This window comes from Rhinichthys klamathensis, unplaced genomic scaffold (genome assembly GCF_029890125.1).
Source record: "Rhinichthys klamathensis goyatoka isolate OS25496 unplaced genomic scaffold, OSU_Roscu_1.1 h1tg000633l_1, whole genome shotgun sequence".
In the NCBI taxonomy this organism is placed as follows: Eukaryota; Metazoa; Chordata; class Actinopteri; order Cypriniformes; family Leuciscidae; genus Rhinichthys; species Rhinichthys klamathensis.
Window position 1 is genome coordinate 397,501 of NW_026607079.1, and position 18,390 is coordinate 415,890.

General features: G+C 37.5%; 1 protein-coding gene across 1 annotated transcript in view; it reads right to left on the minus strand.

Annotated features, from left to right (window-relative positions):
* Nucleotides 1–18,390, minus strand: part of srrm3 (serine/arginine repetitive matrix 3) — a 139,255-nt gene that overhangs the window by 14,366 nt on the left and 106,499 nt on the right. The window contains exons 7-12 of the mRNA XM_056241192.1: nt 16,164–16,199; nt 15,557–15,607; nt 13,631–13,738; nt 11,612–11,792; nt 3,597–3,844; nt 249–491 (exon numbers count right to left, since the gene is read on the minus strand). Coding sequence (XP_056097167.1) covers nt 249–491; nt 3,597–3,844; nt 11,612–11,792; nt 13,631–13,738; nt 15,557–15,607; nt 16,164–16,199 — 867 coding nt within the window. The remainder of the gene's footprint in view (nt 1–248; nt 492–3,596; nt 3,845–11,611; nt 11,793–13,630; nt 13,739–15,556; nt 15,608–16,163; nt 16,200–18,390) is intronic.

Consider the following 18,390-nt stretch of genomic DNA (forward strand, 5'->3'; position numbering starts at 1 on the left):
ATTTCTCTCTTTGCCTCAGCCTTTAACTGCTATTGTTTTGGATTGTTTGCTTGTGTATGACCCTTGCCTGGATTTGGATTACAATTGTGGACAACCCTTTAAATAAACTGCATTTGGATCCTCAACCTTCTTGTCTCAGAGCAGTACGTGACAATCAACCAGATTTTTTGTTTCTTGAGGTTCACAGGTTTTTTGCACAAACTAAATTTTGCACTTATCTCTGTGCGTGTGTGTGTGTGTGTGTGTACCTGGAGTTGTTCTGGCGTGCGTGTGGGGACTTGTTCTTGCTGGATACACACTCTCTGGAATGATCTCGAGATGAAGACCTCTCGCTGCTCCAGGAGCTGCTCCTCTGCCGGCCCGTCCCGTGACTCTTGCTCTTCTTCTTCTTGGACGTGTGTTTGTGCCGGCCCGGTGACACAGAGGAACTCCGGTGCCGGGTTTGAGCGCGTCCGCGATGGTGCCGCTTAGACGAATGAGATCCTTTCGTTCTGTGGGAGAAAACAGGAGTAGACTGGAGAAATGGTGTCTGATATCCTTTCATTGCTCACATGAGTTCTACTGTAGATGTTTAAAGGTGCAGCGTGTAATTTTTAGCGGCATCTAGTGGTGAGATTACGAATTGCACCCAACGGAAGTTACGGTGGCCGACAGGAAGTGATGTCGTCGTCTGAGACCGCAGAGAGTAGCCAGTTCAGCATTGAGGTTTCTTTACAAAGATAAATTAAGAAATTAGGTTTACTTAATTATTCAGTATAACGATATGTATGTTATTGTGAATATTATTGCTACTTGTTCATGATTGTGTCAGTGTTTTAGCTCGCTTCTTTACATGAAGAACAACATAGTGACGAAACACATTTGTCCGTTTAGGGCCACCGTAGAAACATGTCGATATAAGGAGACCCGCGGTGTGTGTAGAGAGAAATGCTCATTCTAAGCTGATAAAAACATAACAGTTTATTAAGTAAGGTCTTTAAACACCACTGAAAACATAGGTATGCAGGGACGTGCACAGGGGGGTTGCTCAGGTTGCCCGGGCAACTGCCCATATGCCCTTCTCAACTCAGGTTGCCCTTCCAAAAAAAAAAAAAAAAAATCGTTACAATGGATGCAGAATTTCACGTAGGCCTAGATAAAAAATAAATAAAAAAAAACATCGCAAAGCCTCATTCACTTCCATTCGGGCACCGAAAGTGAAAGTCAATAAGGGAAGGGCAAACTGTTTACGTGGCTGCAGCGCTGCACGCGACCATAGACTGCACGCAACCGGTGCGTAAGGCCCCGCAAATTACTTAAGGCCCCGCCTCCATCTCGTGTCATAGCGCGTCAATTAATGTGTACAACATCCATGACAAAATGAAGCGAAACTATCCTTCTGGTCACGAAAAGAGGAAGAAGAAAAAAACCATGAAAGTGAATTGCGGGAACAACAATCAGGTAAACTTGTGTTCTCTCCTCTCTAAGATGTCAGCAAAGTTTGATGTTTTTCGGTCTTGCTAACCTAGCTGGGCAGGCAGTGCATCTCTTGCATCACTTTGTGCCTGACAAAAGTGAGAGTAAAATACAATTATTTATTATGTTTGTTTTTGATAAACGACAAAGTGCAACAGTGTTTGTTTACTGCAGCTCGGAAAACATAACCGCTTCGCGTGTGTTATCGTGCGTTCATGTGCGTGCACGAAATGAAACTCGCATTTTTCAAGCAGAAATATGTGGAGACCAGACATACTGTACAATACATGCACGTGAATGATGGCACTCCCAATCAAAGTACACATTATAAAACAAGACACTGATTATCTAGTCTCAGTGTTAAAAACTCTAAACAACTACACTAATTATGCAAGATAGAAAGCAATGTATTGACAATTTGACATTGATTGACTATTGATTTAGGCTATATTGAATTTAAAATGTTGATTAGCTGGACATACTGGTCAATATGGATGCATATCCCTCAGTAAATAATAACCATAAATCAAGAATTGCTTCAACATGCATAATAAAAAATAAAAAAATCATACTGATGCCGAAAATACCCAGGCTGTAGAGAGAACCAAAGTTAATCCCAAAAGCCAAAGCTCAGGGTTATAATTTATTATTTTCTTCTTATTTATGTTTACGTTAATATTCACTTGTTATCTTAACATTCTATAGAAAATACTCTATTCAATAAATATTGTTTGTTTGAACCTCATTCTGTTCTATATTGTTGTACTTATTCTTTGACTGTTTAAAGGAGGGAGGATTGTATGGGAGCGCTGAAGTGTCAGGTGTGACTGTGGCAATGGCAAATGGTTTACATAGCTCACGACATCACGGGTCAGGTAGAGGCCCCTTAGCAGAATTTTGCTTAGGGCCCCAGGGAGGTCAGGATCGGCACTGGGTTTAGCAGTCGATTCTGTTCCCTACCGGAATTCCTGTTCCCTTTACGCAATCATACTACAAATCATGCGTAGTTGCCCGTAGCCTACCATCACAACTGAATACGAGCAAGAAGCACAACTGAATGTACGGGAAGCCAAAAGGTTAAAAAAGGATTTTATTTTTTCCCGAAATCTAAGCGTTTTTTATTTATTTATTAGAAGCGAGTTTTTCCATTCAATCCAGATTATTTCTTTTCAAATTAAAAATAAATAAATCAATAATGATAATTAAAAAAACAATAAGATGAGGAACTCTTTTTCTCATGCGTCTCATCTCTGACGTTTTGCAATCTTTATAAATAATAATAAGACCATAATATGAGGCATTGCGTTTGGACATAAACACGGTCTGGGTGCCTTTTTTTCAGGTCAGAGCAACTGCCCCTCAAAATTCCTGTGCACGTCCCTGTAGGTATGTATATGATATTGCATTTCTATACACAGATCCTCCTAAATATTACACAATGCACCTTTAATGAATTTGGATAGCAAGAAGAATTTAATGAGAAATTAGTTGATATTGAGATCTTTGACTTTTGATTGCAGAGTTTAATTGTTAAATATCTTGGCAACTATTTTCACATCTACATTCATTCTGCAGCTGATTTTTAAATAAGCAAAATTAAAATTGAATCAGACATGTTCGATTATAAATTATAATCTGATGGACATAAATGGGACATGCATTTACATTTACATTTCTGCATTTGGCAGACGCTTTTATCCAAAGCGACTTTTGCATGCCTACACTCGGCATAAATCATGAAATTATTATTATTATTAATTGCATTATATGTAGTATTAGATCGCAATGTGCAAAAAAACATTATTTTAAAATATGTATTTGTGTAATATACACTACCAGTCATTGATAATAATCATAAATGTTTCTTGAGCATCAGATCCTCATATTAGAGTGATTTCTGAAGGATCATGTGACACTGAAGACTGGAGTAATGATGCTGAAAATTCACAGGAATAAATGACACTTTACTATATATTCACATAGAAAAAAACATTATTTTAAATTAATAATATTTCACAATTTTACTGTATTCTTGATCAGACTTGATCAGAATATTCCAAACTTTTGACCTGTAGTAAAATATAATGTTAATGCAGAGATTTAGGACAATAAAATCTGTTCAGGACTGCCCCTGTTCTTACTTCTTCTGACTCTTGTTTTTAGCGTGTGTCTCCCGCCGGGAGTCGCTGCTGTGCGCCGGCGAGCGAGACGCTTTCTCTCGAACCCTCGGTCTCCCGCTGCGTCTCCCGGACGACTCTGAGACCGGCCCGTCGTCCTCTCCCGGCGGGAACGCGGATCCTCCGGGACTCTTGGGAAGAGCGGGGTGATGTTTCACACCTCTCAGATGAGGAGAAGCGCTCGAAGGAGACGGAGCCAGAGATCCAAGCTTCTGTAGATGAAGGATAACCAACAAACCAAAGGGGAAAAGAAATAAATGTGAAAAAAAAACAAAAACAGAAAGAGAACAGTGAAATTAGACTCTTTTTCCTCCCGGGTGAAAGAGCGTTATCGTGTACTTGCCAAAAAAATATCTAAAAGAAAGTGCTAGGATTGTTCTCTGGCTTATAGACAGTCCTCTATTGTGCAGCGCATGCAATACTCGGCATGCAAAACCATAATGATTTGAAAAGAATAGTCCCGAAAAAGAAAATCTAAACAAAAGAGGGGAAAGAGGGAAAATAAATATATATATATATGCGTAACTGTGAAAGAGAAAATAAGTTCAGAGAGAGTATAAAGAGACTGGAATATATACAGTAGAGAAAGAGAAAGAGGACTTTTTCAATTTTCAGAAAGAGCTACAAACAAAAAGGTGAAAAATAAAACTAGAAAATCAAAATAGACAACTTGACGGAACATCACAGAAATGGAAGGAACGAAATAAAGATTCACAAGAATAGATTCAATCGAATTAGAAAACATTTGGTCTTCTACTCAATAGAACTTGCTTGTGGATTTGTTTTGTCCTGCAGACAATTGCTGAGATGTGAACAGCGACCCATTTCCTGTTTTAATAGCTTTTTAAATGGTTATTCTGTTTTTCAACTCCCTTTTGGTTAACATCCACTTACCAATAAAGTGGTATTCCCTCCTTTAGTAGGTAAGGTATGAAGAGAAGGGAAAAGTGGGGCAACATAAGTGCATCATTAGATTCACAAAATGCAAGAGAAAAAGACACAACACCCTTCCCTGGATAGTGAGTATGAAACAATGCATGAAAATCAAACCAAAAAGAGAGAAAAAAAAAAAAAAAACACACACACACACACAAAATAAATCAAATTCAAACGGATTTCACGGTGTGTGGGCTGAGTGCATTTTATCGGTGCGACTTTAAAACTTATTAAACGGTGCGAATGCTCTCGCTTCACCAGTTTCTCAGTAAAAAAAAACAAAAAAACCTTTGATTGAATGTGCATTACAGGTTATCCATCAAGTTAACTTAAAGACCCCATGAAATGGCTCAATGAGCTGCTATTTCTGATTACCTAATGTTGGCTTGTGTTTCTTATTTATAACCCTATACGTCGAGTCTTTAACGACCCGGGACGTCATTCACTACTCATTCGCTATTCACTGCGTAATTCGTTTTTAAAGTAAGACATCAAACTTATTAGTAATCCTCAATCTATTCCTTCTAAACAATATAACAAGAAAAAAAAAGATAAAATAATGTCTGTTTTCTGTTATACGGTCACTAGCGACCCGGGGAATGTAGTATTTTTTATAGTTGAATCCCTGATGAGTGCAGTTTACCTTTAATCCTCAAGGTGGCGATGTCTGATACACAATGATAATGTGATGTTTCACTCATAATTACGGCAGGCAGTAAACAAAAGATCACACTAGTATCATTAGCACACTTGAAATGGCTTGGCGATTTACTGCAGAGCAAGTACTATACAAATCAAAAATTAGTGTTGGTGGATTTGGTGAAGAGATTAAATATTGATTTTGAAGGCAATAGTTTTGAGAATATGGTTGAGATGGCGAATATGAGTCAGATGCTGAATGTACTGGGAAATGATGGTGAAAAGCATCAGCTCAAATTCAAGTTCCAAAAGGTATCAAAATATGCTTTATTTTATTCTTTTGTAATTGTTATTAAAATATCAGGAGAGTTTTATACTATTGTGGCGGTTAGAGATCCATACGGGTCACTAAAGACCCAAATATGTAATAATGACTGGCGAAACATTCATGCATTTAAGGGTTAAACAGCAAAAACTTATCAAGGACATGTTTGTCTCATAATGGATCCCAAAATCAAAGGAAGGATTTAAGAAATTGCATTTTGCATAAAGATGATGAAGCCTATTTTAGGGCATTTTTCATGACACATTTTCAGCACACAAAAAAACTTTACTTTGATGCAAAAAAAAATACACATAAATAAAGAATCATATATTATTTAAATTAAAAGGTATTCTACAACATGCATACATATTTATTATTGTATAATTTGTGGTTAATTATATATTTTTCAAATATTTTGGGGTATAATGTGTTCTGGACTTGAAAAAAGCATATTTTCTTAGTGATAGCTGCTATTTACACTCAGTCAAAATAGGAAAAGATTATATTTACAACAAGTGAAAATAGCATATTTAAATACCTCTCAGATCTGAGATGTGATGGGAAAAGGGAGTAGAGCGTATTCGGCAAAACGGATTCGAACTCGGGACGATTTGCGTCAAAACTTTCTGACACACTACTGTTGATAAACTAGCATCTTTAGTCTGGCCAGACGTCAGTGGGTGGAGTTAGTGTAAATAGCCTCTGCCAACAAGTCGACACTCGGTTAGTTTTAAGTTAGCAAAACAACATTTGACTACTTGATTGCTTTTATAATTCCAGACACTTCCAGTTTGTTAGTTTGTGTTTGGGAAAGGAAATAGCCTTTAGAACGAGTGTTAGTGCAATTAAAGACAGGCTAATCATGATTTGTTTCTGCTAGTTGTTTCGGTGGGGTATTTTTAATTTACGGAGAGGAACATAGTCATTCTAGAGAGCATTTAATTAGACAAAACATGTCGATTTCTAGTAGTACACAAGCATTTGGATGAACTTAAAGCCACACATGTTAGCTGAAAGCTACCAAACTTTGATTTGGATTTCATGGGGTCTTGAAATAGACTTCAAAACATCCCTAAGACTGACATAGGGCTAATGAAATATTATTTATGAGCAAAGCCATGTCTATTCCATCTGTTTCTTTAACCACAATGCTGTAGATTAAAACAGGGACATTATAATGATGATTATTAGCATCAAAAGGAAGCAGATTTCTCAGACACGAACTTAACCAAACAAAAAAAAAACTTATAATACCATATATATATATCGGATGAAAACAATAAACCTCAAATACTTCAGAAGCAGCCCTTATGTATCAAAAAAATCAAAATAAATACATAATTAAATGAAATAAAAGGAGGGAAAGTGACCAAATCATATGACACGTACCATTTCACCAAAGACAAAAGGAATGCGACACAGACAGGAAATGCATTCTACCGAAAAATATTAATAATAATAATAATAATAATAAACAAAACGAAGACAAGAGATGGACCTGTGGGGAGGACAGTGTACTGAAGACTGAAGCATGAAAGCAAAGGTAGATATCAGATTGAAAAAAAGGGCGAAATAGAGAATGAAAGAAGAGCAAACAGTTCTAAAAGGAAAACAATGAAAATCAACCCGCCAACCTTTGGTTTTCCTCAGATAAACAAAGAGAAAAAGAGAGAGAGAGACACGGATGTCAAGCTAGGGTGCTTGTCACATTCTCCACGTGCGTAGGCAGAGCGTTACCTACCTTCCGCTTCAATCAGTGACACGTATGCAATATCAACAAAACAAAGGAAGAAAAAGGAAAAACAAAAAGGAGAAAGGAAAATTCTCCGCAGCGAAATGGGAAAAAGACAATGAATTCTTTTAGTATCCAGGCTAAGATAATTGATCCACAGACTAAGGAGACAATTCCAACAAAAAACCAAGGCAAACAAAAAAATAAAAATAAAACGTTTTGAGACAAAAACCCCCGAAACCAAAACAAACTGAGAAATCGATCTGAAATAAGAAAGTCGGAAAGCAGTCTGTCTTTTTCGCTCGGACACATGTGCACATCGTATGATCTCAACAAATCGAGTTTGCTAGGAGGAACGTAAATATTGATGGCCATGCATGTGGAATGTGGTTTGATGGGGAAAGAGAAAGCATGTCGGGACAACGGACAGCACAGATGAACGGGTGGAGGGAGAGGGGTGTTGGGTGGAGAGTGGTTTCTTCTAAGATGGAGGACTAACATCTCAAAGGGACCCCAGTCACGTTCAGAAAGCCGTATTCGTATTGGTCTGCATGCACAATGAGAATTTAGAGCTTTTAGTGTATTTGCTCTCAGCAATTGTCAAGAGTCTTTCAACAACGGGAGCAAAGAAGCCACATTGGGTTGGGTTCAGAGAATGGTGAATAATCCAAATGGCTTGGGTCCCTTTTAGTGTAACAACTTTACTTATCGGGCCTATTTAGTCGGCTAATGTTTACTGAGCGTCCGTTTGTCCCCGTCAAACATCTAGACAAACATTACACCACTCAAATATTGACAAGAAGGAAACAGACTATACAATATATATATATCAAGTGCTACTGAAATAATATACAATTACAAGTGAGCAATAGAAACCATTTCAATGAAAACCGTCGTAAATCACCAATGGCACTGAACCGGCTCTCAGTAGAAAGATTTGACAGCCAAAAGAGAGAATTCATGAATCTGTCGCCTGTGTGACCACAGATGTCAATCAATAACTAGATGCTGCAATCTGCACACTGGTTTGATTTTTAGGAGAACGTTGCAGAATTACACATAATCAGATTAGCATCTGGTCTAATTTTCATAACGCATCAGCATGAATACACCATTTTGGAAAGGTCAATATGATGAACAAAGTCACTTTCAAGGAAAGTCTGTTCAATCGGAGACGAGGGAATCCTGAAATCTCAAAAACCGAACTCTTAAATGACATAACTTTACTATGACTTTAACTTCAATCAGCGATTTGCTCTTTTATTTAGAAGGCGGGGCTTATTCCACCATAATGCACGTTGCTCTTTCTCCCATTCACAAGTAATATTAGTGCACTATCTTTCTATATCTAAAGTCTTAATAAATTCAAATTTTATTTCCACACAAAAAAAATCATACAAATCTGCACATTGCGGATAAAAATTAAACAGTATTTGTAAAACCCTTGTATATATCATCAAAATAGAGCTCTGACTGCTTCTAATTAAAGCTGTAAGGCCATAAATAAATAAAATGTACAAATATATTATATATTTTTGGATATTACACATAAAACAAGGTTTGTACAATAAATAAAAACTGATAATGCCGGGTAAAAGAACAGACATATTATGTTTTCGGGTATAAAATAAATGTAGCCATACAAAAACATTATATTACATATAAAAACATAATATAATTGTTAGTTTACCCAACATCATTAGGTTTTTTTATGGTATTTATTGTAGAAAAGTTGTAATATCATGTAAATTAAAAAAATACATGATTTAATTTACATTTTATTGGAACATTGTAGTTTCTCTAATTATGCTCAAATAGACATTTTACTATTAATATTAACAGATATATTATGTTTTTGGGTATAAAATAAATGTAGCCATACAAAAACATTATATTACATATAAAAACATAATATAATTGTTAATTTACCCAACAGGTTTTTTATGGTATTTATTGTAGAAAATTTGTAATATCATGTAAATTAAAAAATTACATGATTTAATTTACATTTTATTGGAACATTGTAGTTTCTCTAATTATGCTCAAATAGACATTTTACTATTAATATTAACAGATATATTATGTTTTTGAATATAATATCCAGTTGATTTGTTATCTAGCCATATAAAAAATATCACTGTATATCCAAAAATATATCTGTTCATTTATTAAATGATATCAATTTATTGAAAAATGGTTGTTGTGTTGTAATTTTCATTATTGTAAATGACTAATCTGATAACAAAAGACACACTCTATAAACTGGAGAGAAAACTGAAATATTGCCTATAATGTTTGGATCTGTTGACCTTTCCGAGACGGTGGAGCCGACGACGGATCCGGATCAGCCAAATGCAGCATCCACAGATTTCTTATCTGTGATTGTACCATTCAGACTCATTCATCCTCTCAGCAGAACCAGGAATGACAGCTGATTGGCTAAAAGCGTCTGAGGGATTGGCCAATGAAAACCATCGGCTCATGATTGATAATTCTTCACCTTACATTACAGAACATGATCAGTATGTACAATCTTATCGCAGGGTCACAGATCATCGGCTCTTTGAACACCTTATACACATCTGGAAAAGGGTGGCTACGGTAAAACTGAGCAGAACATGAGAGTTTCAACTGTATTGACAAGAAAAGACATACCCATTTAATCTACTCGATCCAGTTCCAAATCATATGAGTGCTTTTTACACAAACAAGACAGAAAAGTTTGGGCATTTATTCGTGGGAAGAGATCATGTGAATTCACAGAGGACAAGAAATCAACAAAACAGAGGGATGAATTGAGCAAATGAAAGAGAAAGAGAGCATGAGAACTTCTGAAAAACTGCATGCAAACCGTCCCAGTGTTTTAATGTGACCAGATACCTGTACAATCCCTCATTGCTAAGTCTCTCCAAACGCAGGTCAAGGTTTAGCTAAATAAATGAGGTCTTGTGCTCATTTTTGATATTGTGTGACTGTATGAATACATACAAGCGACGTCACGCATATTTAAACTATTTTAGCTGTTGCCATTCTTTCAGCACAGGTGCAATTAATCTGGTGCAATTACTATATAAAAGATGCTATCTTAGTGAATGTCTTTGAAATTTTGTGGGATACAATAAATAATACAAGATACGAAAAGCCTACAAACAAACGTGTGTTTTATACCTGAAGCTCATTAGCAGGAATATTAAAAATATCGGTAACACTTTACAATAAGGTCAAATTAATGCATTAGTTAACATAAACTTAAATGATGTTGTTAAATGATTTATTAATCTTTCTTGATGTTATATTTATTGTTTGTTCACACACTGAAAATACTAGAAAGCTAATTTAGCTACTAAAATCGTACCAAAAAGTGGATACTTCCGCCATTAGTTATAGGAACAATGAAAAGATTCCTCAAGTGTGAAAGCCCCTAATGTTGACTAATGAAACCTTAAGGTAAAGTGTCACCAAAATATCTATATTTAATCTGATCGAGGCATCAACATGCGTTCACAAATGTCTTTTTCATGGGACGTTTTCCAACCCCAGCCATCGAGTCACTGGCGATACATGCTTTATGTACATCAATAGTGGAAAGATCGGTGGCGGATGGAGCTGGTGCGTCCATGAAAACCCATATATTGCACATTGTTTAGTTTCCGATATATATACATATACAGGTGAAACTCGAAAAATTGAGAATATCGTGTAAAAGTTCATTTATTTCAGTAATTCAACTTAAAAGGTGAAACTAATATATTATATAGACTCATTACATGCAAAGTGAGATATTTTAAGCCTTTATTTGTTATAATTGTGATGATTATGGCTTACAGCTTATGAAAACCTTTTCACAATATTCTAATTTTGAATTTGGGGTTTTCATAAGCTGTAAACCATAATCATCAAAATTATAACAAATAAAGGCTTGAAATATCTCATTTTGCATGTAATGAGTCTATATAATATATTAGTTTCACCTTTTAAGTTGAAATACTGAAATACATGAACTTTTGCACCATATTCTAATTTTTCGAGTTTCACCTGTATATATAAAAAGATCCTATCGACCCTCAACATTTCCATTCATTCTCTTTCTAGAACTGAAAAAGTCAACATGGCTCATACGTGAAATAAAGCATGATGGACATCTGCCTCGACAAAACAAAAACCCTTCCCAACGAACACAAATATGGCTTGAGAACAGAAAAACTCACAAAATGGAGCCAAAGAGGGAAAAGAGATATATAGAGTCAGCTCACACAGTTGGACGAGGCGTGAGTGTGTGTGTGTGTGTGAGGTTATTTGTCTAAACGGCCGAAAACTGATGGAGGTAAAGTAGAGGAGACTACATACATCGTTCCCTTTATTCGCCTCCGTGTGATTGGCTCCAGAATCTTTGCCGTTGCGGACACGGACGCTGTGGTTCCCGTTCTGCCACGTGATTGGCTGGTCAGCGCTGGGGGACGGCGGGGGGGTCTGGGCCGAGTGACTTCCCTCCTGTTTGTGTCTGTCGTTCTTGCACTTTGCATTTGATCTGAGAGGTCAGATTGAAGACGGATTGATTGGAAGAGCACAATGAGAGCACAGTCCATCTCCTTACAAACAGGGCTTGACATTAACACCAGTCAAAAGCGTGTGTATTTCATCAGTGCTCACTCCTACTAGCCACTTTGGCTGGTTGAATTTTATATATAATATACACATTTTTCAATTGTAGTCTTTTAAGACAAGCATCTGAAATGATAAACTAAGTGCAATGTAGTGTTGTCAAAAATATAGATTTTTCGATGCATATCTATGGAGGGATTATTGGGTCAGATTGAAAACTAAAAGTCTAAAACTAAAAGTCTTAAACTAAAACTAAAAGTCTAAATTTGAAACTAAAAGTCCAAGAGGAAAATGAATTTGGTATTCAGGATTCGGCAATTGGTATTGGGCATTTGGTCATTTAGCCATTTAGGGATTTAGGATTGGGCATTTGAGGATTGAGGATTGAGGAGTGTATGCAAATAAGGAGGCGTGGCCCAAATACTGGAGGCTGGGTTTGAAATAGCTGGTGCGCAGAGGCACCTTAAGGACAGCAGAGGGCGCTCCCAGTGCTAAAGAGCACACTGGCAGAGCGTCCTCTTCAATATTAACAATGGCAAAGCCAGAGCTAGCATCTTTGTTGAGACAGGCGCTGGACGTTTTGGACCAAAAAAAGGCTTCCAGTAACGGTGGACAGGCTTCTTCCTCGACCAACACGTTTCCCTCGTCCATTTTACCAACACCGAACGTGCTTTGGTTTCATTACAGTGTGCTCCTTAGCACTGGGAGCGCCCTCTGCTGTCCATAAGGTGCCTCTGCGCACCAGCCATTTCAAACCCAGCCTCCAGTATTTGGGCCACGCCTCCTTATTTGCATACATTCCTCAATCCTCAAATGCCCCATCCTAAATCCCTAAATGCCCAATCCTAAATTCTAAATGGCTAAATGACCAAATGCCCAATCCTGAATACCAAATTCATTTTCGACTTAGACTTTTAGTTTTCGACTTAAGAATTTTAGTTTTAGACTTTTAGTTTTAGACTTTTAGTTTTCAATCTGACCCAATAATCCCTCCATACATATCGATACTGAAACGCTTCCAATACTCCTTTCCCACAGAAAATATACACAATACCAGCGTCTCTCTCTCTCTCTCTCTCTCTCTCTCATCTCTCTGACAGCGAGAGACACACAAACCCGCCTCCACTCACTCACTCGTTTAATTTGCTCCGGATGAATATTGATGCTGTTACAGGGCTTGAGTTTCGGCGTGGGATTGTGCGAACATAATTTTACTCATTCCCTCACACACCCAAAGTGCAGCATATAAAGCCATCTCTCAGGACTAAACTGAGATCTTTTTCGCTGCTTATTGCGCTTAAACAGTCAAACACACACAAAATAATGTCAAAATGCCGTTCTTGGCGAGTATTCACGTAAACACAGTCAGTTATTTTTTAAGTGGATGTAAGAAAGAAAACGCATGTGTAACAGTATATTGGGTCAGTGCGTCAGGTCTTAAAGTGACAGTAGCCTAATGCCAAGTTATGAGATGAGTATAATAAAAATATCTATGATAGTTTCTCCCTGTGGTTTTAATGTCAAAAATTGGCCAGTGAAAATGCTGAGTGGCTGGTAACCACTAGCCAGAGTTGCTGGTTAGCAAAAATGTCAATGTCACGCCCTGCTTCCAACAGTGTAAGAAGCTTTTCTGACTCCCCTTTCTGTGATGAAAGTGGTGACTAATACCACATTACCACAGTCTTATTGTAGTAACTATGGTATTTTGGTAGAAACTGTGGTAAGTGTGTGTGCGAGGGCCTGTGAAATGTAGATAAGAGGCACCTGCTGGGGGATCTGGAGAGGCTGGCGGTGGAGGAGACGGATCCACTGCGGGAACTACAGCAACTGCCTCTGTGCTGAGAACTCCTGCTGGGAGATTCGCCTGAACACCTGCGGGAAACACACAAACACACAGAGGTCACACACTCACACACTCCAGCCACAGCGCTTCAGTCACTCTGGCAGCAAACCATGGCCTATATGGCCTATGTTGTTGTGTTGGGTGTTGTGGGTGGTTTCCGGGGTGTTGCTATGCAGTTGCTAAAATGTTTAGACTGGTTGTCAGGGCATTGCTAGTTGGTTGCTAGGATATGCTATATAGTTACTAGGGTGTTGCAAGAGGTTGCCAGGCTGTTTTTATGCGGTTGCTAAACAGTTCTGAGTGGTTGTCAGGGCATTGCTAGTTGGTTGCTAGGGTGTTCTAGATGGGTTGCAAGGGTGTTGTTATGCATTTGTTGAAATATTTTGACTGGTAGTCAGTGCATTGCTAATGGGTTGCTAGGTTGTTTTAGATAGTTTCTAGGGTGTTGTAGGTGGTTGCCAGCGTGTTGCTATGCAGTTGCTAAAATGTTTCGAGTGGTTGTCAGTGCTAGGTCGTTGCTAAGGTATTCTAGATGGCTACTAGGGTGTTGTGGGTGGTTGCCAAGGTGTTGCTATGCAGTTGCTAAAATGTTTCGAGTGGTTGTCAGTGCTAGGTAGTTGCTAAGGTATTTTAGATGGCTACTAGGGTGTTGTGGATGGTTGTCAGGGTGTTGCTATGGAGTTGCTAAAATGTTCTGAATGGTTGTCAGTGCATTGCTAGGTGGTTGCTAGGGTGTTTTAGATGGCTACTAGGGTGTTGTGAGTGGTTGTAAGTGCATTGCTAGGTGGTTACTGTTTTAGATGGTTTCTAGGGTGTTATAGGTGGTTGCCAGGGTGTTGCTATGCAGTAGCTAAAATGTTTCGAGTGGTTGTCAATGCTAGGTAGTTGCTAAGGTATTCTAGATGGCTACTAGGGTGTTGCTATGCAGTAGCTAAAATGTTTCGAGTGGTTGTCAATGCTAGGTAGTTGCTAAGGTATTCTAGATGGCTACTAGGGTGTTGTGGATGGTTGCCAGGGTGTTGCTATGCAGTAGCTAAAATGTTTCGAGTGGTTGTCAGTGCTAGGTAGTTGCTAAGTTATTCTACATGGCTACTAGGGTGTTGTGGGTGGTTGCCAGGGTGTTGCTATGCAGTTGCTAAAATGTTTCGAGTGGTTGTCAGTGCTAGGTAGTTGCTAAGGTATTCTAGATGGCTACTAGGGTGTTGTGGATGGTTGTCAGGGTGTTGCTATGGAGTTGCTAAAATGTTCTGGATGGTTGTCAGTGCATTGCTAGGTGGTTGCTAGGCTGTTTTAGATGGCTACTAGGGTGTTGTGAGTGGTTGTCAGTGCATTGCTAAGTGGTTACTGTTTTAGATGGTTTCTAGGGTGTTGTAGGTGGTTGCCAGGGTGTTGCTATGCAGTAGAGAAAATGTTTTGAGTGGTTGTCAGTGTATTGCTAAGTGGTTACTAGGGTTATTTTAAATGGTTAATAGGGTGTTGTGGGTGGTTGCAAGGGTGTTGTTATGCATTTGTTGAAATATTTTGACTGATAGTCAGTGCATTGCTAATGGGTTGCTAGGTTGTTTTAGATGGTTTCTAGGATGTTGTAGATGGTTGCCAGGGTGTTGCTATGCAGTTGCTTAAATGTTTTGAGTTGTTGTCAGAGCTAGGTCGTTGCTATGGTATTCTAGATGGTTCCAAGGTGCCAGTTTACAATCCCAAGGCAAAAATTACAACTCTGATTGCTTAAAAACGTAAAATAATTAAATGAAATAAACTCTATAATCAATGCATTGGATTTTCATGGTCAGATTGAGGCCTCGTAATACTGAACATTTGATCTTTTAAAAAAAGTAAACATCACTCACCTCTTCTTCTGTTTGCTCTTGTCTTTGTGTTTGATTTTGGGGCTGCCAGATCTGAAAGGAGAAAACAAGCAAGAACTGAAAACAGGAGTGGAGCATAAAAGTATTCAATTCAAGTGTAATCGAAGGATTTATATCAGTCTGATGCAAAACAGACGAAAGTTGTGATTACAAGGGAGCTCTGAGCTCTTAAAAAAACATATGATCATTGAATGTGACAATGTTTGCCAGGTTAGTGGCACTGGATATTTAAATATACCTAGAACTTTATACAGAATAAACTAGGCCTCCATGAGCAAATCTGAATTTGACTCTCACAACGTCTGTGAAATGATCAATACTTATTACTTTTCTGCTATTTTCTTCAGTGCTGTCTGTACAACCGCTCAAAGAGACTATTACTGAATGAGTGTTTTCTAGGCCAGTCTATTGTATCATCGAGTCATCGAACAGCACATATAAGAAATGAACTAAACAAAATGATCCATTTACTTTTCTGGCAATAGACGGCTTTTGAACAGACTTTAAAGTCTGATAAGAACCCAGAAGAGTTCCCAAATCATAATAACATCTATTCTAAAGCATATCTCATATTAGCTCAGTGTTTTACCTGTGTCTCCTCTTCCTCCTCGAGCCAGATGTGGACCTGAGACAGAGGCATTAGATGTTAGATTGTGATCACCGGCTGTTCAGGGGATTTAAAATACACTTAAAAATGTCTAAATGTCCTAAAACAATAGATCTAGTGTTGATATTTCAAGGAAAATTGGCTTCATTCATCCACTACAAATCACATGAACACCAGCTGATTCAAAGACAAGTAAAGTTAGCAAAGAGAAAAGAAAGATGATACTGTAAATCTAATGTAATGGCATTCACACATTTTTAAGTGTGATTACTCAAATGTTTTTGGGGTCACTGTATGTTGTGATAAAGACAGGACAACAGTTACAGTGCATCTGTATTAATAGCCTTGGTTGCAAGATGTGGGATTCGTAAGTGTGATTTAATACACCATATACAGGTGAAACTCGAAAAATGAGAATATGGTGCAAAAGTTCATTTATTTCAGTAATTCAACTTAAAAGGTGAAACTAATATATTATATAGACTCATTACATGCAAAGTGAGATATTTCAAGTCTTTATTTGTTATAATTTTGATGATTATGGCTTACAGCTATGAAAACCTTTTCACAATATTCTAATTTTGAATTTGGGGTTTTCATAAGCTGTAAGCTTATAATCATCAAAATTATAACAAATAAAGGCTTGAAATATCTTACTTTGCATGTAATGAGTCTATTTAGTATATTAGTTTCATCTTTTAGGTTGAATTACTGAAATAAATGAACTTTTGCACGATATTCAATTTTTTGAGTTTCACCTGTAAACCACAGTTTCACCTTTAAATGACTTTGCTCAATCCATACTGAAAGGAGAAATACCTGATTTTCCTTCTACGTTCACTTTTTGACTCTCTATCACACTTTTGCCCTCACACACACACACACACACACACACACACACACACACACACACAGTCTGACAGTACTGAAACTGCTTTAAAAAGACATCTAACACAGGAATCCACCATGCTTTCGAAGTGTGTACACTATTATATAAGCATCGTCAGTCCTCTTTTGGCATTGGAAAAGTGCAGAAGAGGTAAAGTTGGTAAAGTCAGGGTAACGTGAGATAAATAAAAATGTGTGTGTAATAATAGAAAGACAGACAGAAATACGAGCATCTAAAATGCTGAGACATCCATCTATTAATAATTAGGACATTTTAAGGCTGCAAAGGCACAAAATTCAGTAGATATTCCTGACATAACAATATCATGAATATTTTATGAATGCGGAAAGGTATTTGTGTAAAACATGCTTTTATATTGTACATGTCTATTTTTGGAGCTTGAGTTTAGTTGCCCTACTCCTTGATGTTTCTAGTCAAAATGCTGATAATAATAAAATATTAACAAGAACAGTTTAAATCTGCCCAAAAAGAGCCATTTTCTGTCAAAAATGAAAAATAAAATTAGACTGTGTTCTGAATCTGATGTACACAGTAAATACTGTATAATGCCAACTAAATGATAAAAAGGAAAACAATGTGTACATATGTTGCATATTTAATTTAGTCTGAAATACAAATATTATTTTCCAACTTTGTGTGCAAATATCTAAACTGTTATTTGGCAATAGATAAATAACAGTGGTTAATATCATGGTTGGTTTATTCCTGTCATTAGAAATGGAAGTTCAGATTTAGTGCATTGCATTGTGGGGTGCATTAGCTGTTTTACACACACGTTTTGGCTAATGTAGTGGGTTATGTTGGTATTTGTATTGGTTTTCAGAGTGAATGCCGTGAAAAACACACAACACACATCTAAAATGGGAAAAAGCATTCAGGTTGACTGTACAAATAGATTTGACAAGAAACAGAGGTATATTTTTTCAGACTGCTGAAAGCTACAGAACAGAAGCTGCGATTCACAGACACAACTGGATCCAGGCAGAGAACGGTGGATTTACAGTTATTATTGTGTGTCAATATGCTGAGTTTAGGGGTAAAATCATACCCTATACACTCACCTAAAGGATTATTTGGAACACCTGTTCAATTTCTCTGTTGATTATCTAATCAACCAATCACATGGCAGTTGCTTCAATGCATTTAGGGGTGTGGTCCTTGTCAAGACAATCTCCTAAACTCCAAAATGAATATCAGAATGGGAAAGAAAGGTGATTTAAGCAATATTGAGCGTGGCATGGTTGTTGGTTCCAGGCGGGCCGGTCTGAGTATTTCACAATCTGCTCAGTTACTGGGATT